The sequence below is a fragment of the Netta rufina genome (assembly GCF_964035555.1).
Source record: "Netta rufina genome assembly, chromosome: Z".
Classification (NCBI taxonomy): domain Eukaryota; kingdom Metazoa; phylum Chordata; class Aves; order Anseriformes; family Anatidae; genus Netta; species Netta rufina.
This window is the reverse complement of record NC_140126.1, coordinates 43,157,304-43,181,971: the sequence shown is the minus strand read 5'-3', so window position 1 is coordinate 43,181,971 and position 24,668 is coordinate 43,157,304. Positions and strand designations below refer to the sequence as shown.

Genomic DNA, 24,668 nt, shown 5'->3' with positions numbered 1-24,668 from the left:
AAAACCAAGACTATCCTGGCCTGCATCAGAAACAGTTTGGCCAGCATGATTAGGGGAGTAATTGTCCTTCTATACTCAGCACTGGTGAGACCATACCTTGGGTACAGTGTTTGGTTTTGGGCCCTTCACTACAAGAGAAGTATTGAGCTGCTGGAACATGCTCAGAGAGCAACAAAGCTGGTGAAGGGCCTAGAAAACAAGACACATCCCTTAGAGAGGCTGAGGGAACTGGGGCTATTTAATCTAGAGAAAAGGAGGCTGAGGGGAGACTTTATCACTCTCCACAACTACCTGAATGGAAGCTGCAATGAGAAGGGTGTTGGTTTATTTTCTCAGGTGACAAGTGATAGTATGTGAAGAAATAGCCTAAAGTTGTGCCAGGGGAGGTTTAGGTTGTATATGAGGAAGAAATTCTTCATGGAAAGGGTGATCTAACATTGGACTGGGCTGCCTAGTGAAGTGGTGGATTTGCCATCCCTGCAGGTGTTGAAGAGACAGATTGGACATGATATTCAGGATATCTACATATATACTACTATTTTAGTAGTAGACTTGATAGTGATAGATCAATTTGTTTCTTCTACTTGAATAGTGGAAGATAATAACCATGTCACAGTGGTGCAGCACTAACTGGGCATCAGCCCTTGTGTTCACAAACAGCAGAATGTTGGCATTGGCTGTGTTGTAGGGAGCCAGTGACACCGCTTGCCTAGATAAGCAAGGGCAGGGAGCGAAGAGCATGGAGAGAGACAGTGGAGTGTGGTGGGTTGTGCTGTCTTTTTTGGGAAACCTTTCAAGACTTTTCTTTCTTATAGTTATTTCCTTATATTTAATTTATATACATTTGTATATGAGTGTATATACATATGTGTGAGATACACATATATTTAAATATGCATACATAGGATATCAGTGTATAACTCAGGGAGCTGCACAGAGACACAGGTGGGCAGAAGGCACCAGGGCTGAATGCTACAGATGCACAGACCAGCAGAGAAGCCATCTATTTTATATTGACCCAACTGTTATTTTCCCTGTTAGCAGGATTTCTACTTTGCAGTGATGGTGAAATAGCAGAATATAAAAATAATGTGATTTAAAAATGCTTTTTAAATGGCCTGAATCTTGGTCTCAGCAACATTTCACCATTTCTGTGGTGATAACAGTCTATCTACATCCTGAACATCTGTCAAATTATTGTGAAATATGTGTAAATCCAAAGCAAGAAACAAATCTATGAATACTTTGCCAGCTAAAAAAGATTAATAATATCTCCCTTGTTGACATGTAGAAATCATTGAAATATGCTGGCTGAACATCCCAGTAGAGAAAGACAGAAATTGAATTTAATATCTTTATTTACAAGAATTTAAAAATGCCACGTTTTTTTTTTTTTTTTTTTTTTTTTTAGTTAAAGAGGTATGTAAGATATCACAAGTGACTACAAGTGCCTAGGATAAGAAACAACACATAAATTGCTCCTGAAGAAGCAGTCCATGAAAAATAGAAATATACAGCAGCATGCAATGCATGAAATGATTCTACGGTGACTACATGTAAGTAAATATTTCTGTATTCAGATAAGGGAAATAATATCCATTAGTACTGAAAAAAAAAAGAGTAGTAGTGAAAAAAAAAGCTCTAAACAACATCACTGAACACAGCATTATAGCAAATTTAATTCAAATAATAATAATAAAGCAAATCTAGTCCAGCTATATCTACAAAGATGTTATAAATGGAACAGATCCAAACATTAATGTTACTTTATTTGCTACTGCAAAGTCACATCAATCACTTTCCATGAAATGGAAAGATAAATAATCATATGGATTGCTGAAAATATTGATATTTTTTTGCCCTTAATTTGGTTGCACAACTTAACATGCCTACATAGCAGAAGAAATGTATTTGAATCTGCATAGGCTGAGTACAGAAATGATCTCAAACTGGTCACTTGCTAAGGTCTCTGGCAGGTGTTGGATAAAATGGGGATGTCTTACAACCACCACTACATTAAAGAAGGGGAGTCCCGGGAAGTTAAGACACCTACCCCTAGAAAAGATTTGCCTCTCAGTGAATGCCTGAATTGCATTTACACACCTTTGTTCAGAACTTGAGAAAATTTGAATTATCATTTGGCTGTGTAACTTCCCCTCCTGACAGTACATAAAACCTCCATGCACAAATCACTTGGAATCGCTTCTATGGGAATAGATTCCTAATATTTAGTTTCTCATGCTAAATTCTTTTGGATTTCTAGTACATATATTTTTGAAATATCACAGCCTGATCCAGTGAATATATATGAACATACATTTCATTTCTCCTCTGAGATGTCCCCTCAGAGCAGAAGTTTCAGTTTGGCTGTAAGCATCCTCTGTTGGAATATGGACCTCTGTGTACCCATAAAACAAAGGATTTAGGCATAAGCCTAGTTAGAGGGAATACAGTTGGACTATCCAGAGACCTCATCTAAGCATGTGCATAAATTCTTAATTCAAGGAATAAAACTTCAGATAACAATTTTTTGATCAGTCTTTTGATCAGCTTTTTATTTGCACTATAGTAAATAGAATAATTTTAAACCAGTAAAACCTATATATTCAAAATAGCTGGGCTAAAAAGAATGGTGAAAATTCCTACTGAGGAAGGTATTCCTGGATATTTTTATTACTAAAATGTACTGATCTTCACTTATCCTAAGCATCTCCCAGGTATTCTATTTATTTTAAGAAAAATAGATATAAAACAGATAAAAAACTCTAGAATTTTCCTGGAAGCTACTAATACTATTCTGTAGCAACCAATAAAGTAAAATAATATGCGCTTATTGGATTCTTAAACCATAAGGGCCCCAAATCACTCTGCAAGCTGTTTATATATTCAAGAGGTGCATACATATTATTTCACTATGTATGTACTGATGAGTACTGTTAAAAGTATGAACATTTTTGGAAACAAAACCAAAATCATAGTTAGATAAGACTGTGAAGTTATACACCTTAGTTGCATAATAACAAAAAGTAATTATAAATGTTCAAAATCTCAATGTATTAAAATATTTGAGGGCTAGATGATTTTTAACTAATGTTTAAGCAGAGAAGAAATAAAACCATTAAGCAAAAGCTGAATTTATTATTTGCAGGTCAATCAAGAGTAGCAACACAAACAAAAATCTCATCAAAGCTGGATTATATATACATTGCATATATTATACACATATATACACATAATATAATATATAATATATATGCACATATAATATATGTATATGTAAATATGTGTATATAATATACACACATATATAATCATATACATATACAAAATTATATACGTGTAGTTATACATTATATATACATTGTATATTTTATATACAATCAGAAATGCAATTGGAAGACAATTGACAAGTAATAGCTGAATTAATATAACATATATGGTGCTTGGATGGTCTCCAACAACCTCTTTTTAGTCCCATGTCCACTTGCTAAATGTTTCAACTACATGGAAAAAAATATTGTAAAAAGTTTAGTAAGAATATTTGGAAATGTATTAACTAAGTGATTTATTTATTATTATACATCAAAAGAATTTAGGAGAAAACAAACACCCACTGATTGTTATGAGTATTATTGTTTCATGTACTACAGGATAGGATTTCTGACAGCTTCCAAGCTACAAAACTCTTCTGTTGAGGGAAAAACAAATAACAAACAACTTAGATATCAGAAATCAGTGAGTTGGAAGTGAGGTCAAAAATATCCCCTACGTTATTACTCTCTTTTCCTTCATCCCAAATTCTGCTCACTTGTTGTATCTATTGTTTTCACTCATAGTGTAATGAATATCTACAGGTTCTATTGCCACAGATTCCATTCTTAGAATCTGAATTATTCTCCTGCTACAGGTGGGGAAGGGAGATATTAAAAGATGTTTCAAAAACTAGGTTTTGACACATTTCAGGTAATTTTAAAAAAGTTACTTAAATTTCTAGTACCTCTTACTGGAACTCACTACATTTGGTATTACCACTAGATTGCTTTTGATTTCCCTGTGTTCCCTTTCTTGTCCACACATTCCTTTTTTTTTTTTTTTTTTTTTTTTTTTTTCCCCAGTGATTTTAAAAGCTGAATTTCATGTGGTATCATTTGTATTAAAAAATCAAATACAAATGGTTTAGCAGTACATTCAATTAACTTCATTAGAGTGCAGAAGACCCTTGAGATTTCTAATACCATTCTTAATGGATAGTCATTACTATATAGGAATTCAGTTATAGGCATCATTATAATAATTAAATTGATGTAGGAATGAAACTGTGCAAGTATAAAAACATCAAATACAGTACCATAACATTAGTATGGAATTTAAAATAATCACAAACTAGGCGATGTTAAAAATTAAGTTTGCTTAATGACCTCAGTTTGTCTTCTGATCTGAGAACCATCTTTTAAAACTATAAAAAAACAAGGACCTAAGGATGCGGTTATTATTTACATTCAATATTATTTTCCTATATTTGCCTTCTGAGGCCTTTGCAAAAAGCGATAGGGCACCCCTGTCTACACAGTCTTCCCTTATAAGAATGAATAAATAAATAAACCTCTCTTCCAAACTGTTTCTAGATTATGACACCACCTATGCTACTAATTACAAAGGAAGATGATTTGTTCCACATATTATTTTCTGAAAATTCTATGCTACATGTGGAAAAGAAAAATCATGCTAAGCAAAAATGTAACTGACCTTTGGCCACTGAAATCTATGAATGGGGACAACAGTGTCCCCCATACACCAATAATTTACTCAAATAAGCCTATCATAGCTTGTGCAGAAAGGGTATGAAATAAGTAAGAATGCTCAAAAAATTCTAAAGAGAACTTATTCTAACTGCACAGAATTACGTAAGTTAAAATAACATGAAAAAAAAAAAAGTCCTCAAGACAAAATGCTTTTCATTTGAAACTATATCCCCATCTAGTGGGATTCCTTTTTAACAGCTGATAGGGTTTGATCTCTTTCTTAGTCTGATTTTGAGAACAGTGTAAAGACCAACAAATAAAAGCTGTTGCCAGGTTTTGCCTATAGCACATTTCTCCTTAAAGTATTCTATCTTTGCTACCATTATGATTACTTTATCAGTAAGAAAGGGCTGATGCTTGCAGGAATACAATCTACTGCTTTATCTGAATGAGGTTTCATAAAGCTTAGAGTAACAGTGGAAAAAAATATAAGCATCCAATTTATGAGAAGTGGCTTTGAGTAGGAAAGTACAATGCAGAGGTAGTGCTGGTCAATGGTTCCTAGAGTACACAGACTTCATGGATTTCCCTCAAAGCTGTCTGTAGACATAAGACATTAATAAATTATAAGGAGATCCAAGAGTGCAAAATAAAGTAATCTTACTGTCGTGAATGTTGGGGATTAGATTATAATGAATTTGAGCAGTTCAATAATGAATTTTGGCTCTGTATACAGCTGAACTGCACTTTAAGCACATTCCAGTGGTTTAGTTCCTCTTTCCTTTAATAACATGATGAAACTGAAAACGAAAGTTGGCTTTTCAATTCAAGACACTTCTCACTAGGAGCTGCGATGTATGGAGCAAGCAGAGGCTGGAAGGTGCTACAGGTCTGTAATATACAGTAACATGGCTCACAGCTATGCAGAAACTATGGTAAGAGTCTACTCTGCAGAAAAACCTGGCCCAATTCTTGCACACACCATTGTTTCACTGATGAGCTTTCATGTTGTTTTTGTTGACGACTCACTGAGCATTGTCATCAGCATCATGCCAAGACAGCTGTGCAGAGCACTCTCTTAGTTTACAGAGAATATTTTCCTGAGCCTAGTCTCACTGGGCCCAACCAAGAATGTCAGTTTCTGAATAATGCTCAAATGATTGTGTAATCTCTTATATTTATTTGATCAGTGACAATGGTTATAGGCATTGACATACAAATTATCATCAGTTATCTCCAGTATACACCCAGTGACAAAAATAGGGCAATCATACCTCTGCTAGACCTGCTACTGGATACTTGTAAATCTATTTAGATGGTGCTTCTGTGGCTTCTTTTTCAAAGACTGAGTGTGTAACAGTGCAAAGATTCATACCTTAAAATACAAGAACAATTTGCAAAGCTACACCAATTTCCACCTATCCTGGTTCTGAGATATTAGTTTTCGTTTACAGAGCAAAAGAGTAGAAAAAGTGAGCAAAAGAAGTCTGATATTTTCTCTAATAGACTTGCCCACCTTCTTGCAGTCAGCAGTTTAGGAACTTTCTAATGCTAAAAAGCCCTTAATTGGTACCAATTCTGAGCTTTCAGAAAACTATCTACAAGGTTTCTAGTGTCTTTCCTAAGAAGAAATAGCTAATTCAGAGATCTATAAACCCTATAACTAATTAGAATTCTTTTCCCCTAGATAACTGAACTCCATTCATCAGGTTACTTTCAGCTGACATTTTTACCATTTACTGAAGCTTATGATATTCCTTTACAACTCTTTACAGTTTTGATCATGCTGAATTGGATTCTGTAATAAACTTTATATCTTTGTTATTAATTGCTTCTTCCACATAATTTAAAAATATTGCTTAAGAATATTCTAAACATCACAGAGCACAGAGTCAATGGGGGCTATACTAATTACTCTCTTTATAAACTGACTATTCTTCTTTTTGTATCCAATTACTTGTTTAACTAATTCTTAATAAATATATCTAGCCTAAGACATGAAAAACAAAAAACAAACAAACAAACAAACAAAAACAAAAAACCAAAAACAAACAAACAAACAAACAAACAAAACAACTTTCAACATCAAATTCTGTATTGGACCAGAATGAAATTGGACAGTCATGGCAAAATTACAAATAGATGTCTTTATTGGGCCATAACAGTTGATGGAAGATATTCTTTTGATTTGCATCTAAATTGGATTAAGCCACCTAAATGAAATGTATTTTAAAAATTTTCAGAATACAAAGGTAATGTTCCCACAAAACTGGAAAGAAAGCATGAAACCCTACACAGGGAAAAGTCATTTTGAAGAATACGTGTTGACTTACTAATTCTTATACAATAAAAAGAAATAATTTTGCATAGGTACTTTGCTCAGGGTATCCAGTGTTATTAAAATGCTGATACTTAAACAAAACAAAGCTTCAAGAAAGGTCACATAAAAACTGAGGAATGTTTTCAAGTCAACACATGCCACTATGTTGAAAGAGAATGCTTGTTGAATTGTTGTGCAATACACTGAAAGGAAATTTTGAAATGTGCTGTATTTTATTTATTGAAATGCGCAAGTACATTGCGTTCTAAAAACTGAGAAAAGAGACATATAACAAACACAAATGCCCTTTTAAATTAACATTTACTACTCCAGCAAACAGAACAGTTGTGGTCTTGGAAAAAAAAAAAAAATCCTTTGTATCAGCTGTGAACATCTGAAGTACTTCTGAAAATAATGACTTGACTCCAATAGTATATGGAGATGCAAGGAATGCAGGATGAAAGTCTTTTTGAACTCCCAGGTCAACACTTCATCCTGGACTGACAATTCACTTCCTGTGCTGATTTTTGATGGCTTACTTCTAGTAACAAACTTTACTTCCAGTACTACATTATCTCAAAACCTCCATTTGTGCACACACAGTGAGCTACGAGGTAAGACGCGTCAGAATAATTCTTGACCAGCTGGCCACGTGATACCTAATGAAAGGAAACTCAATTCCTCATGAAAAAGTGGTGTGCCGATGACACTGCTTGGAGTCCAACACAGCTCAAGAATCACAGAACCATTAAGGTTGGAAAAGACCTTCAAGATCATCAGGTCCAACCATCACCCTGCCACCAATGTCACCCACTAAACCATATCCCCAGTCACCACGTCCAACCTTTCCTTGAACACCCCCAGGGGCGGTGACTCCACCACTTCCCTGGGCAACCCGTCCCAGTGCCTGACTGCTCCTTCTCAGCAGAAATGGCTCCTCATTGCCAGCCTGAACCTCCCCCGGCACAACCTGAGGCCATTCCCTCTGCTCCTATCACTGGCAATCCCTTGCAGGCCCGGCCAGCCGCGGGTCCCGCCGTCACGGCAGCCCGGCGGCAGCGCCCCGCCCAGGCGGCGCGGCGGAGGCGGCCGGGGAGGAGGGCGCCCTCCACTCCCCCCTCCTCCATCCCCTGTCCCGTCCTGCCCTGTCCCGGCCCGGCCCGGCCCCTCGCGGAGGATGGTGCGAGCGAGATGAGCCCCGAGCCGCCGCCAGCCCCGGACGGGGAGGACGGGGAGCCGGAGGAGGAGGAGGAGGAGGCGGCGGCGGCGGCGGCGGCGGTGGCGGTGAGGGAAGGCGGTGTCTGCGCCATGCTGCTGACGCGGGCCGGCCTGAAGGCGGGCGGCTGCGGCGCGGTGAGTGCGGGGCCGCGGCGGGCGGGGGCGGGCGGGGGCGGCGGGCGGACCCCTCCCCGCATGCCCCCACGGGGGGCTCGGCCCCGGCCGCTCCGCGGGGTCGCGGCGGGGTCGGGCGTCAGGACGGGCCTCCCGGGGGTCCCTGCCCGTGCTCCGGCAGCCAGCGGGTCGGGAGCTGCACACGCCAGCCTGAGCGTGCCTGGAAAGCCGGCTGCAGGTTGGTGACACCTCCGGAGCAGTCCCCAGCAAGTGGGGACAGGTGGGTGGCTCGTCTGCGGGCAGGGTGCTCCCAGGCCAGCAGGTCCAGCCCCTTCCCTGCTGTGGACTGTGCCTGGAGGGAGTGGGGAAGCCCGCGGGGATGCAGGCGGTAAGGGAGCAGAGGGACGGGGTGTTGTTTCTGAAGGGGTGCGAATACAAAACTGGGCGAAGTCCTGTGATAGATCTGTTTCTATAAGTTGGAATCGCTGAAATTGTATTTGCGGCCCGGCCTGCTAGTTGTTAGTGTTTTGAGACTAAATTCATGCTCGTTTGTTCCTGAGTGGTGTATTTCATATTTGTTTACTCATAAAATATTTTCTGAAAGCATTGTTGGTGCCAGGAGTTTATAAACAATATTAAGTTCATATCAGGGAGCCAGTGTCTGCTACATGTGTCACCCATCCTGCCCTCATCTCCCCCACAAATCAGAATCTCTAGCAATGGAGAGAGGATAGCTTTCTGTTTTACATTTATGTTATGTTTATGCATGCATTTCATAAAATCACAGAAACACAGAATGGCTCAGGTTGGAAGGGAGCTTAAAGATCATCAAAGTCCAAACCCTTGCCATGGACAGGGATGCCACCCACTAGAAAGAAGTTGCTCAAAGCCCCATCCAGCCAGGCCTTGAACAATTCAAGAGATGGGGCATCCACAGCTTCTCTGGTCAGCCTGTGCCAGTGCCTCACCACCCTCTGAGTGAAGAATTTCCTACTAGCATCTAATCTAAATTTATCCTCTTTTAGTTTAAGACCATTCCCCCTTGACCTGTTATTATCTACCTGAGTAAAGAGTCCTCCATCTGTTTTTATAAGACCCCTCTAAGTACTGAAAGGTTGCAGTGAGGCATCCCCAGAACCTTCTCTTCTCCAGGCTGAACATCCCCAGCTCTCTCAGCATAGGAGAGGTGCTCCAGCCCTCTCATCATCTTTGTAGCCCTTCTCTGGACTCTCTCTAATAGCTCCACATCTTTCTTTTGCTGGGGCCACCGACCTGGATGCAGTACTCCAAGTGGGGCCTCACAAGGGCAGAGCAGAGGGGAGCAATCACCTCCCTTGACCTGCTGGTCACACCTTTTTTTCATGCAGTAATATTTGTAATAGCTCTAGCTGACCATTAATGTTACAGTGTTAATGTGGTACCTTGGCTGGAGATTTTTTTTAATTCCTGAAGCCATCTGTTTTATATCAATATATTCTTTGTCTCTTACTCATCAAGGTTATCTGATGAAGATATGGAAGTACTTTTAATGTTTAATTAAACCCAGTGAGGATGTTAAACAAAATATTCCTATTAAATGGAATTCACTAGTCACATGAATAAGTTGTTTTATGTAAGTTAATTCCAAAGTGATTGCTTCACATTTCTTGTAACAGACCACTTCTGTATTTGAGTTTTGGTGTCACTTTTAGAAACAGTTACATTTTCCGAAAGGCAGTATGGTGTCATTGAAGAAGTGCAACTGGTGTCTTGCATGATTTGCTGTTCTAGGTTTCTGTTCAGGAGTCTGGATGTGTATATGATTCAATAACCCAGCCTGAAGCTGCAATGGGAACAAAAAGCTTGCAGAGGGCTATTAGATTCTTAGTTAAAAAAAATGTAGTCTTTCAGTACTGCTTTCAGTTTGGGTTTTATCAGCATAGATGATGTAGTGAAAGAAAACAAAGGATTATGTCAGTAAATAGAAGAGGGAAAAAAAAAAAAAAAAGGTGAATTTACTTAACTTTGAACAGAAGATAAGGTATGGAAGGTAGAGATAGAAGAATGAAAACAAAACAAACCAAAAACAAACAAACAAAAAAAGCTTTGTTTTCTTACTCCACATGTGAAGAAGATTAAAACAAATGGGAAGTAAATCTATAGCTGACAAAGGTGCTACCCTGTATTCCATATTAAGGGATTGAATGTTTGTTGCTAGAGGATTAAAATACCTTTGAGTACCAAAATATGCTGTGCTTTTTTTCTCTTTTATTTTCAATTTGCAAATTTAGCTTCTTAATTCTTAACTTATAAAATGATCATAGGTTTTGATTGCTTGACTTTCCCCTTGCCCCGTAGTAACGGAAAAGGGAATTTGTGTTCCTGCAGTGCATCTCCTACCAGAGAGGAAGATGTGGGGCTCTGGCCTTCTGTACTTCTGAATAGCAGTAACACAATTATATTTGTATCAGCGTAGAGTCTGCTTTACAATTTCGGACAAGTAGTCTATTTCCTTTTGTTACTGCGCTTCCTGTACCTCCCAGTTGTTCTCATGTGGCTGTCATATTGCTAGAACATGAATTCTGCCGACACATTATTGAAAGAGCTTATTCAGACTTATGTATGAGGGTCCAAGTCATGGTTTTAGATGTAACTGCAGAGATATCTTTGATACCAACTGGAGAGCAGCTCTGGCATTTGAAAGAGAAAGCTTGCATTTCAGCTTGCTGATGAGAAGTAATTACAGAAATGAAACTTTGAGTTGCTGCTTTGGTCTGTGAAGGATGTTTTTATTTTCATTTCCCTTCTGATTCTTTTGTCCTACCAGTTTGATGCAATAGACATGAAAAATATGAGCAAGTCCATTGGGCTGCGCAACGCCCAAGCTCTACCCCTCCAGGCAGAATAACAAGATTCTGCTTTTTTCTGTCATCTGTAGCCAACTTCTCACTGTTGAAAGCACTGGCTTTCTTCAAATGAAGAACTGAAATTGAAATACTGAGCAAATGACTTGTTTTGAATTGAGTTACTGGCTCTAAGTAATAAGAACAATAGTATGTTTAAGTAAATTCCATTGGAATTAAATCAGTTTCTGCTGGCTGCACTACCTCGATTTTAGTGGGATTCTGAAGTTGAAGTAAATGATGCTGAGAACATTTTGTTACTGGTTAAGCAATCTTGTTCTATCCGCATTGTGGACACTGATATTCTCCATCTCATACATTTCTGTACAAATAGTGTAAGAATTACTACTTCATTTTTATATAACCTGTTGTCAGTAAAATAATGTCCCACTAAGGAAGCGTTTTAGCAAAAACGTACGAAGTTGTCTAAATAAAGTGATATTATGAAAGGAATTTCAGGTTTGGATGTCTCAAATATATGGGCTGGTATATACCCAAAGAGTTGCAGATATACCCAAAGAGTTTTTAGCCTTAGTGATAGCATTTTTCTTTCTACTATTTTGTAAAAAATGCAGTGTAATGAAACTGATGCAGCATGAAATGTTATGAGACTTCACCAAAACTGCTCCCAGTCCAGTAAGCTGGTTTCTTAAATTTCTTGCTTGTAGTAGACCTAATTGGCAGTTTGGATATCTAGTCCTTTATGCAACACTACTTTTCCCACAGAAGAAACTGTTTAAAAATGAATAATTAAAGATACATGGCACTGCTTTCTCAAGCAAGGTTATTAATGCTAAATTTTCACATCAAATTAAATGAAAGAAATGGTGTTTCTGAACCATTATCAGGCACGACTAGCTGCTGTCTTAACAAAAACAAATAATTCTTGCTTATATTCCTGCTCAGAGGTCAGTTTGCCATTGCTAATGCTTTAGGTTCTGGCAATTTGGAAGGTTTTGTGTCTAGAGAAAAGTTTGCTAGCCTGTAAGAGTAAGTACGCTTACCAAACTCTGGTTTAGTGTTTCTATTACTCTTGAACAGAAACAGAATGACAGTAATTGTATAAATGAGACTTGGTATTTTAATAATGAGGATCCAGGCTTAACCAATGGGTAGTGAGCTTGGGTAATTGTCTATTCCATAGGGAAGCATATGAATTAACCAATTGACAATCTGTGCTTTTAAGAGAAATTTCTGTGTCTTGCATCTTTCTTCACTTTAGGAAGAAAATTTCTCAACAATAGAAAAATCAGTTTGCGGTTTGGTATTTTGTAAAATCCTGTCTATGTATTAATTCTATGAGAAATATTAAATTATAACAATGCATTGCTGCCTAAAGCCTAGCTTTTAAAATGTGGCAGGGCATATGGCAGTCCTTCTCTTGGATGTTCTTCCTGCTTTCAGTGGCGTAAGGCTCAAATGCTGAACCAGAAATGGTGTTTTCTTGCTTTATGCTCCTCAGAAGACTCCTGTTTCATTAGCTTGTCCAGACTAAACTTAAACAGAAATTCATTTCCAGGAGGGAAAATAATATGGTAAAGGATTTTACGCTCTGACAGTAAGTTATGTGAAGTTCCACACAATTTAAACCTGATGTCTTGGGTCCTGCTTTACGTAATTTCTTGTATTTTTTAAGGTATCAGTTGTCACTGAAGGCAGTGACTATTGTTTTCTCTTCACACCCTTCATGTCACACCCAGTTTAATAAATTCCAGCTGTACCTTTCATCAGATGTTTCAGCTGCTGTTAGGCAAAACATACTTCAGCATTTTCTTCTCCTACTGTGGGCTTCGTCCACCTGTGCACTGTTCAACAATATGCATTGCATAAAGCTTCTGAACAAAACAAGCAGTCATGGGATAAGGAGAATGATCTTCACATAGATGCAATAAAAATGGTTAAAACACCAGTAGCAGAGGGTTAGTAAGAACAATCAGGCATGCACATCACATGGTTGTGTAGTAGTATGATGATAATCTTTTTCCTAACAGCGTGTCTTTGAATACATTTTTTTTTTTTAAACCATGGATGAACACTAATTTGGTGTCTTTCATGGAACTGTCCTATCCACGATCACATTCCTAAGTAGTCGTTCTGGATGTGGAGTTACTTTTTTTTTTTTTTTTTTTTTTTTTCATGTTTGTGGTGGATAAATTAATCTGCCATTTAATTTGTTTTCCTGACTACATCAATTTCTCCTCTTCACGATTGACATCTAGCTTTTCTAACCTGAATTGCATTGTATTCTCAATGAACTTTGTCACTTTGCTTTCACCCTTTTTACAGCTCACTTAGAATATGTTGAACTACATAGATCATGGGACAGTGCAGGGACTCTGCTGGTAACTTATTTTTACTGCAGAAATTGTTTTTCTTTTTTCATTTAATTTTAAATTTTTTACCTTTTTAACATTTCTGGTAAGAGTTTGCTTCACATTCTTTTTATTTTAAGACCTTTTGGTGAGGGCCTTTCAGTGCTTACTTAAACTTTCAGAAGGCTTGTTAATACAAACGTCCTTATAGCCAACCTCTTCTCAGTGGTTTGTGGGGATAGGACAAGGGGCAATGGCTGCAAGTTAGAGCACAGGAAGATCCGCGCTGACATGCGAAAGAACTTCTTCACAGTGAGGGTGACGGAGCACTGGGACAGGCTGCCTAGGGAGGTTGTGGAGTCTCCTTCTCTGGAGATATTCAAGGCCTGTCTGGACGACATAATCACCTGGTGATTGCTTCAGTGACAGGGGCAGCCAAGGTCTTCAGGGTGCTTTTTTTGAACTGAAGTGAATTTTTGCAAGTTCGAACAAAAGGGGCTTTTGTAGCAAACAGGTTGCAACTAAGATTGTTCCTAAATAATTCTTTCTGATCACTAGACAATAAACACTAGGAAGATGAGGAGAGCAAGGTAAACATCTAACATGCTTAGAGAGCTACCTAGGCAAAATGTACAGAGTAAAAAGCATCCATGTTTTAGTGGGATGGAGTGGTGACATAGTATTTCCCACAGTCTTCTACTAGACAAGCTGGCAAGGTATGGGCTGGATGTGGTGGCCTGCAATATGGTTATGAAATTGTCTTGACAGGTTGCATTCAGAGTGTGGTGATCAATAGTTTCTACTCATGCTGGCAGCCTGTTACTGTTCCTTAGGGATCGGTGGGATCAATGTTCCTTAGGAATCGGGCATTGCTATTCAATGTCTTCATAAATCCTCTGGATGATGGGATCAAAAGCACCCTCACAAACAGTGTGGTGAGTTGCATGCCTCATAAGGGAGAGCCATTTATGGGCTCTGGACAGGCTGGAAGTGTGGGTGAGCAAGAACTGTGTGATGTTTAACAGAGACAAGTGCAAGGCCCTGCACCTGGGACACCACCACCAAAGTGCCCAGTATAGATCTGTGAGATCTGTGTGGCTGGGGAGCAGCCTTGCCAAAAGGGACCCGGGGTCCTGGGGACAACCAGATGAACAAGAGTTGGTGGTGGGATGCCGCAGCAATGAAGGCAAATTCAATCCTGTGCTGCAGCTGTAGGGGATGCTACAAATGGAGATCATCCCAGTCTGCTCAGCACTTCTCAGGCTGCACTTGGAGCACTGTGTCCAGTTCTGGTTCCCATACTTCAAAAAGGCCAACTGGAGAGGGTTCAAAGGATGGCCATGAAAATGATCAAAGGGCTGGAGAGCCTGCCCCATGAGGAGAGACTGAAGGAGGTAGGTCTTGTCACCCTGGGGAAGAGAGTCATAGAATGGTTTGGATTGGAAAGGACCTTGAAGACCATTTAATTCCAAACCCCTGCCATGGTCAGGGACGCCTTCCATTAGAGCAGGCTGCTCAAAGTGGTAAGTGTCCCTGCCAATGAAGAAGAGAAAGCTTGGGGGAACAATATCCCAGTACTTAAAGGGTGGCTACAAATAGTACGGAGGCTCTCTCTTCACAAGAAGCCACGTGGAGTGTACAAGGGGCAGTGGTACAAGCTGCACCAGGAGAGGATTTGTCTTGATAAAATAAATTCTACACACTGAGAACAATCAGTCACTAGAACAACCTCCCCAGGGCTGTGGTAGAAACCCCATCACTGGAGGTTTTTAAGACCTGAGATGACATAGTGCTAGATAATCTCATGTAAACTGTCTTTTCCCACCAAAGGTGTGACTGGTTGGTATGTTGAAGTCCCCTTTCAACCTGTGTTATTTTGTGATTCTATGTTTGTTCTGGAAAAAGCTAAAATGGTTAAATAATGATGCAGGAAAGCATACTAGTAAATGTTTGCATTTTATCGCGGACCTTGAAACTGTTGAAATTCTTGGGGAAATAGAATAAATAGCAGTGAAGGTAAATGTAGAAAGGGAGTGTGCTTTATAGTTTAGCGTGAATGTCAAAGTTCGAATGATTCAAACAGGAAAGCATGTGGAACGACAGAGAATACTGCTTGCCAACTCTTCCCCTTCCTGGATGTAGAACAACCAACTAACGTAGTCTCCTGAGATACCTTACTGTCTGGTGGTGAAGAGTTATTGGGAGAAGGGGGAGAGGAGAGTGGAGGAAAGTTCCTGTAATTGTCAGTTCAGAAGTTCAATCTGAATTTGGTTGTTATCTTCCTGAGAGGTAACAAGAAAATTCAGTTTGGAAAAGGACTTCAGGTCCACAGGCCAACTTCTTTCTTGTGGCAGTTGCTGTGAGGCCAGAGTGTAGGTTGCCTAGGGCTCTTCCAGGTGTGTATTGAAACCATCTGATGACAGAGAATGCAGAAGTCAAGTATGGCTCAGTGGGCAATGGGTTCTGATGCTTAACTGCCCCGAGAGGGGAAAAAGTATGCTGTATTCATTGAACCAACTCTTTTTCTTAATCCAGCTAGCAGGGTATTGTGTCCATCATCCTTGTACAAATTTGAAAAGCTTGAAAAAGAGCTCTGGAAGATTTGAGCACTTGAGGAGTTAGAAGTGGTTTAATTCTGGAATAAATTATATACAAGAAGTAAAATCGTGAACAGTGTTTGAGAATCCATGCTGAAGTGCCTTTGCAGCCATTCAAGCAATGTTCATTGTTTAATTGCTGTTTAGAATTAATAGAGAAATATTTACGTTAAAATAGTGTGAATAAATAAATGCTACAAACCCAACCTGTGCTCCTGAAGATCTGGAGCTGGCTGTAAGAATTCATATTGTGGACTATTTTATGGTGAGCTGTACTAGCTATCCTTCAAAACGACTAAGATGAAGTATTCTTACTGGTGCTGTACTGGTGCTGTATTGCTTTTTTTCCCTACTTCCCATGACCAGATCCTCACCATCTGGATTTATGATCTTGGTATCTTCTCGTGGCTTTATTTGTGTTCAACAGCTGTAGTTTGCTTTTTTTTTTTAAAAAAAAAAAAAAAAAATTAAAAAAAAGATTGTTTCCTAATAGTTCTCCCTCTTGGCTTCAAATTAATGTTCTGGATTCTTCTGCCACTAATAGAGGCAGGAGAAATAAAATGTTTTTCAAAATTTGTTATAAGCTAAAGAATTATAGGAAAAAGCAAAGTGTAAAATCAGAAATAGTAGATATTTTGTCAGAAATTCTGGCACTCCTGATTTTTGTAATAATTTTTAATATAACTTTAACAAACTTTTATAGTTAAAAGCATTTGAGATTATGTAATATTTTGCTCATTATTGATTATGAAGTGCAATAGCTTGACCGGCAGCTGCATTTCAAAACAATGATAGTGTTCATACATAGCTTCTCAGCCCACACACTGGGCTGTCATATGAAAATTTGTGTGGGGAGAAAATAGTCTCTTAACAGATTTTAAGACTTGCTTGGGGGCACTTAATTTGTATCATTAGAACTTTAACATTTGGCAGAAAGGGGGTGAGAGGAGTTGGTGGTGGTAGTAACAAAAACAATTTGTAGATAGACCATGCACTATTTCTGAAACTATTTACATCTTTTTATATGCAAAGAATTCAGTATGTTCTCTCTGCATCTCCTAGTTCAAGAATCCTAAAGGTCTTTGTACTTCCAAGTTTACAACCACTTTTTGTGTGTCTATGTCTCAAGTTCTTTCTTTATGTAAAATGCATGCAGTTGCATCCTGTTACAAAATATTTGCCGGTATAGAAATCAACCACACCTGTTGCTTTAGCAGTAGTTTCATCCTGAAATGAAGAGTGAAGTGTTTTTAGGGAGCTTTTTGTTTCTGAAACCAATAAAGAGTTTGTGTTTTTTTTTTCTTTATTTTTTGTCTTTTTTTCTCTCCAGTGGTCCAGGTTTATCAATCAAACTCTTCTGTTGTAAATAACTTGATGCGTGGTTATTAACCAAAAGCTTTTTAATGAGAATTTTTAGGACCTTCAGAAAAGATGGGCATCAGAATTGGTATCTATGTTGGTCCATTTGACACTGTCGGTGAATTTTCCTGTTTGCATGATCAATTGCAGTTAGCTGCAGTCATTTGGACTAGTGTTTTTGAATTAGTCTAGACATTCAGGGTTTTGTAAAGAAAACTTAAAATCATAAATTACAGTCTGTGTGGGATTATTCTGGGTTGTGACTGCGTGCACGAAAGGAGGGGTCTGGGGTGCCTGCGAGCACAGTGGGAGGGGTCCTGGGTTCCTGGGTGGGACGCTTTGACACTATATAAGATACTGTCACGCAGTAATAAATTGGCTTACGGCACAGAACACTGGTCGTTGTGTCCATTTGTCCCGGGGCTTCCGGTCGGGTTATCCTACAGTCTGTGTGGCTCACAGATTGGTAACAGTGTATCTGATTTGGAATGCTTGACTTCATTTTGGCAGGGCATGTTCCTTTCAGGATTTAAATTCTACTTTTCCAGGCTATGTCTTGAATCCAAAAGGCTATGGATTTATTTATTTTTTTTAATAGTTCAGTGCAACAAACTGTAAGCTGCATGGTGCTGCCAAAAGTGATTTGCCTATTATTTTAATATCCAAGAAATAATCCTTTAGTATCAATAGAGTAAAAATACATTTTCACAAAAGTTTTTAAAAGATTTCTGAGGGGAAAAAAAGGCATCTTTTTTGGATATGTATGTAAGTCATCTTTTGGTCAACCATGTAAATCTCAGATCAAAATTGTGTGTAATAAAAGCATTCTCATTAGTAAAACAAACAAACAAAACCTGTATTGAAAGTATTGGAACAGTTGTATTGGACCAGTTTGCTGAATGCAAACCACAGCTTTTTGGTGCAATGTCACATTTAGTATTGTAGCAGTGAGATGGAGTAAAATAAAGTCAAGGGAATGTCTGGGGAGTCTCTTACCTAATCTAGAAGAAAAGTGCTTGTCTTTTCCAGAGGAAAGTGCTGTTGGAAGGGTTCTTCAGACTTCAGTGTGATCTGTTTTAAACAAGCCCTATTCTTACTGATATTCTTACTGATTCTTGGCCAAACAAAACAAAACAAAACAAACAAAAAACCACACAAATTAAGCATATTCTTAAAATTATTATCCTATTAGTTTATATAGAAGTACTTGCAGGCTTGTTACATGAGATTTTTTTGTCTTAGTCCCTTGAAATCTTTGCAATTTGGAAATTGAAAACTGTGTGGAAATCTACAGAGAAATGTTAATAATGCTTGAAAATTATAAGCTTCCTGCGTATAATCTTTCTAATAGGAAATAATATGATCATATCATAGACAAAAGACAATGCTTTTCTGCAAAACTTAAAGCTATGAAACATGCTGTAGTGTAGAAATATGCTTTGAATCTTACCAGGTAGAAAGAATACTATCTGTTTTACTTTTTGACAACAGAGCTTGATAAAATCTGATAGATTTAAAAATTATTAGAGGTATTAGACTGTCCTGGCAATAGGGGTTTCTTCAGTAATTTTAGTATTAGATAAGAGCACTGTACTGCTCTGTTCTAAGAAATACCAGTCCCAAGGGAGTTTTGTGGCTTTGGATTGGCTGGAAGCACTGAAAAACAATCTATTACAGGACACGTGTTAGGGTAAAAAGAAAAAGTAATTTTAGAACCCAGAAACTTAGTGAACAGTTATTATGGCAAGGGACATAGAAATGAAAGACAGGAACAATTCTTGATAATTCTGCTTCACCCAAGGGTTCTGTCCAGTTTGTCCAAAGAAAAAGCTTCTGGATTCTTGCGTGGGGATCCAGTCCTGGGGTCTTCACAGTTTCCTGTTAAAACAGCCATGGCAGGTGCTCGTGATGGTTAAGCCCAGGGCTATGTATTAACCAGCTCCTGGATGTCTAGTCTGCAGGCACTCCAAAGAATGAAATTAATCAATCATTTGTCATCAGAAAGTAGTTTTATAGACTACAAGAGCTATCTGTTCCTTGACAGTTTCAAGTGCAAAAACAGGTGCTCTTCTGGTTATGCATGTTGTCATACTTTAGGTCTAACAGCGATGCAATCTTTGTAAACCTTCTTTGCTTGCTGCTTGTGTAGATATCGGGGGAGTTAGTTTGTTGCACTATTGTAGAAGGGTTGGGAATATTGGTGTAGAGGAAGGAGTCCTAAAGGCACAGTGGAAGTGAAAGCGGCTCAAGACAATGTCAGAATGGGAAAATAATTTTCTTTTGTCAGCAACAGTTTGAGGGAGCAAACTTTTTGAACTTCCTTGGACATCGTTAGTCATTTCATAATAATTTTTCTCCACCCTTCTTCAGCTTCCTGTTGTTCCCAAGGGTTTGGTAGTAGGTCATCCTGAATGCTAGTTATACTCAAAATATGTTTGCAAGATATCTTTGAACATGTAATGAGCTGGATGCGTACAAACTCTGTATTTTTTTTATTTTTCTAGCAACAAGGTATTGGTCGGCCAAGTGTATACCATGCTGTGGTGGTCATCTTTCTAGAATTCTTTGCCTGGGGCCTCTTGACAACTCCAATGTTAACAGTAAGTATCACTGATCAGCTTCTTGGAAGTAATAACAAAAGTTAATTTGTTAATTCCTAGGGGTCATGGTTTTAATTTGTTTTACACTTCCAGCTTACCTTGTTAACTGAATTTCAGGAGTCTGAACATTCTTCACCATAGAACAGTGTTATACTACAGTTGAGATGCAGCAAGATTAAAAGATAGTCAAAATATATTACTACAATACAGTACTACACTCTTTGTGTAAATCTGTGTAATTCTAGGTACTACTAAGTAGCTTTTGTTTTCCTTTTGGAGTAACTCAGTGGACTGACGAAAGGCTCTCTGTGGAGATTTTGGCTTTTTTAATGACTTCATAGTTCAATTGATCTGCCAGTCACAACAATCGAATAAACTATACATCTCATAGTTATCTTTGTATTCTATTGAGGTTGGTTGTTGTACCAGTAAGTAACTTGGAGTAAAATGTAAAGGCTTTTATATAATAAGTAGATTTAAAAACATACTCAATCTGTTCTGGAATGCAGCTGAATAGGTAAATTTTCTAAATTGAATGGATAATTTGAGTGTTTTACCAAAGCAGTAATAGGGTATGAAGCCTTTTATCTGAAGATGTGGATCTTATTTATTCATTGAAAACAGGCCTGCCTAAGAGAAACAGAAGTCTCTTAGTCAATTTTTTTTTTATCAGATAATAACAGAGAACAATTTGAATACATGACCATGAGGGTTTTGTTGGATTTGAAGACCTTGTTATTAACTGTTTTCTACTTCCCCAATCTCCAAATTGACTGTATCACTTTTAAAAGGAAATAATGCACTGATTTTTAAAAAATATAGTTTATTAATAAAAATGTTCATATAAACAGATTTTCATAAAGCAGGTGTCCCACTAAATTGCTGTCCTGTCTTGCCAGCATGAAAATATGGAGAAATTTAGTAGGTGGTTCTTTTTTTTTTTTTTTTTTTTTTTTTTTTCCCCATTGCTTTTTAACCAAAAGTGCTCAACTTCAAGTTGCTCTAGTGTGGCACTTCTTGTTTAAAGGGGTAATGTACAAATAGTAACTTTTTCTCTGTGTTCAAAAACACAGTTCTGTATTCTTACTGATCTTTTTATTTTTAATCAGCATATCACTCACTGATAGGCTGCCATTTGATTTAAACCATTTTGAATCTCACTTGATACTCTATGCACGTATGATACAGAGGAGTGTAACTTACCTCAGCTTGCTGATCAGTAGTACTGTTGAATAGTACTGGAGGCTGTGTAGAACCTTCTTGATCCAACTTTTGAATGGGCAGCTTGCTGGTTTTGCTCAGGCAGGTTTGTCTGGAATGAAGAAAAGGGCAGAAATGGAAATATCTGGCCTGGTGATCAAATCTAGTGATCACTCTTATTTTTTTATTTTTTATTTTTTTTTTGACTTGGAGAATCAGGATGCAACCTCATTCTCACTGTGTAGTCAGATTAAAATGACGTCTTATACTTTATTACATTAAATTGCTGCACTTTAGCTGAGATTACTTAAATTTAGTAAAAGTGCTTTAGATTGCATTTCACTTTGATATCTGTTTTTTCAGTGAAGCTGTACTGTTTGTTACATGATACTATACTTAAACACTTCAGATCTTTTGTTGTTTATAAAACACGTGAAGAATATTCTGCTCACAGAATGCCCAAAGCTTATGTGCAGTACTCTTGTATTTGGACTTGTAGTCTTACGTTAGTAAATCACCATAATCACATTAATCTCTTAATGCCATACACTATCCTTAGTATAATCTTTTATTTTGTATATTGGTGTTAGTAGCAGTAGAACTTGAGTTAGGAACTCCTCCCTTCAAGTTTGTAGGTTTATATTTTTCTTTTCTATAAAATAACATAACTTAATTTCAAAAGCTAGAAGCAATAACACCAGTGGTTACACCCTAGCAAAAATACTGGGAAGTACTTTACAGAAAAGTAGATTTGATTCGGTGAGTTTCCTGGCTTTTTCTCTTTCCCTCTTCCACTCTATCCTTTTCTTCTTTCTTTTTTTTTTTTTTTTTTTTTCTCTCTTGTGGCCTCCCCTTCCTCCTCCCCCCAGTTTTTTTTTTTTGTTTGTTTGTTTTAAAGAAGACATCTGCTTTCTAGAGTGGCTTTCTAGATCTCTACCTTGAACCATGACTGTTTTTTCTCCATTCACATCAACAGGAAAACAGGTTAAAAAATCTGTTTTGAATACCTAAACAGAAGATGATACCAGAAAGAAAAAGGGGTGTTAAAACAGAATTATCTGACCACTGTTTAATGTGGGAACAGCTGCCTTTGTTAAATCTGTGAAACCAATGGTTGAGAAAGTCGGTTATCCTTGAAAAATTGTGTTGGTGTTTTTCAGTGACACTAAAGTACTGTGGTTTTTTTTCAGGCTAGTGATTTTCTTGATATACACGTAAATAAATGTAGTTATTGATGCTTTGGCCTATAAATTAAAAGAAAAAATCATTTATAGATAAAAACAGCAAATGAATTTGAAATGTACATGTGTGTATGCACTATGGTTTTTGCAGTAACTTTTCAAATTCACACAGTAGCACATGTGAGGGTTTTTAACTCTTCCATAGTTATGGCAAATCTGTTTAGTATAGATTAATGTGCTTGCCCTTGAATTGAAGCTGCCGTTAATGCACCTCAAATTAATTCACAACCATAGTTAAAGAATGCATAAGGCACTCAGATCTATTGCTAGTATATGCATCTATTTGTTCATTGTGTTTCTAGCTGTATGACTATTCAGTATCTGCATTTTGTGCTCATGACAATAAGTTGGGATCTGCGCTTTCTTCCTTTCTTTTTTTTTTTTTCTGTCACGAAATCACTCTCAGGGCTGTGGTAATTACTTTGCATGGACTGGGTAATATGCGTAATTGCAGGGGGACAGGGAGAGGTGGAGTCAAAGGGTACATGCAATTTGGAAACAATATTCACAATTGCCCAAGAAGGCACTATATAAATAGCTCTGTTTTACTTGAAAGAATGTGTCAAAGTTCATTTTTACTTCTAATTAGTAACGATGATAGAAATAAATTTTTGAAGAAGTTATCTGTCAGAATTCTATGGGTGCCACATGGAGATGTTTTTTCTCATGTCAACCCCTTTTCTGAGCAGAGTTCCCCAAATCAAAACATTTATGCTGTCCTATACAGTCTACTTAAAGAGAAAAAATTATGCCAGTGTATTCTTGGAAAACCTTGTCAATATTTTCCTATGAAGATAGGTAGGAGTATAGCTCTGGGGTAAGATACATTTTTAACAAGTCTCACTGTAGCTGTTCTGTTTTACAAATCCAGATTAAACCTTGAAGCAATTTTCTCCTTTCTCTCATAATTCAAATACTTTTGTTTGTTTGTTTGTTTGATTTTTCTCCTTTAGGTTTTACATGAAACATTTACCCATCATACGTTTTTAATGAATGGTCTTGTTCAAGGTGTTAAGGTAGGATTGTTTAAAAACTCATTTAAATATTTATGTTCCTCTATTGTAATGAGTCTTCCCTGCGTTCTACATAAGAACATCTTGCACAGTGAGGATATAATTAGTTCTTAAACAGATTTTCCATTGTTGTAGTTGTTTTCTTATCTTGATTCAAGATTTACAGCCAAATGTAACTTACTTAATATCTTGAAACAAGTAGAATACATCTCGAAGTTTAGATGCCTTATTTGAATGTACCAGTTGTAGTATTGTAATCTTGTTAAGGATCCTTCTAAGAATGCAGTTAGGATTTTAATGTCTGCATCTTAATGTTAGGTGACATATAACATAAGGTCAATGTAGCTCCAATGATGACATTGAGATTTAAAAAAAATGAAGTACTTAAACCACTGAGATTTTGTTTAAGAGGTGGTATAAAAGCTATTTTTTTGTTTTGTTTCTCTTAACCTCCTCCTCCCGACCCCCCTCCCAAGCTTGTCTTTCTTGAGTTAAATTTTGAGTGCTCTGTGATGGTCAAAAGATACAGGATAGCTCATAGCTTATGTCTGAGACCATTGCATTCCAGTGGTGGTTGTGCTAGATTGTTGTCACAAAAAAAAGTTTGTAAAAAGTTCTCTGGCATAACTAAAACTTGAAAGACTCTTTGCTAATCATCTTAAAAAGAGACTTCAAAGCACTTATCATTAAGATGATTTATGATAGATAAAAACTATTTAGCTTTGTGTTCTGTAACAAATTGTAACAGCATGATATCTTTAGGAATAACTTGCTATCTCACATGGTGAATGGCTGAAAACCATGCGTTATGAATGTAGGGATGTTTCAAACTGAAAAAAATAACTTTGTTTTAACTTTATTAAAGTTACTTCTTAGCAAAGCAAAGTTCTTGTTAGTCCTAATGTTTTCTTTCAACTCTTACATTGTACAAAGAGCAATGTAATGAGGAACATCATTTAAAAGCAGCAAGCTGAAGATTCCTATTACAGAGCATATCAGCAGAAAAGTGCATAAATCTCATGGTGTAAATGTATGTATTGCTGTAACAGGTATAATAAATTGGAAGATAG

At 37.6% G+C, this 24,668-nt stretch overlaps 1 protein-coding gene across 1 annotated transcript in view; it reads left to right on the top strand.

Moving 5' to 3' along the window:
* The first annotated feature begins 8,341 nt into the window (after positions 1–8,341).
* Positions 8,342–24,668, top strand: part of MFSD14B (major facilitator superfamily domain containing 14B) — a 30,945-nt gene continuing 14,618 nt past the window's right edge. Inside the window, exons 1-3 of the mRNA XM_084304828.1 lie at positions 8,342–8,415; positions 20,049–20,144; positions 23,539–23,601. Of these exons, the coding sequence (XP_084160954.1) occupies positions 8,371–8,415; positions 20,049–20,144; positions 23,539–23,601 (204 nt within the window). The 5' untranslated portion in view covers positions 8,342–8,370. The remainder of the gene's footprint in view (positions 8,416–20,048; positions 20,145–23,538; positions 23,602–24,668) is intronic.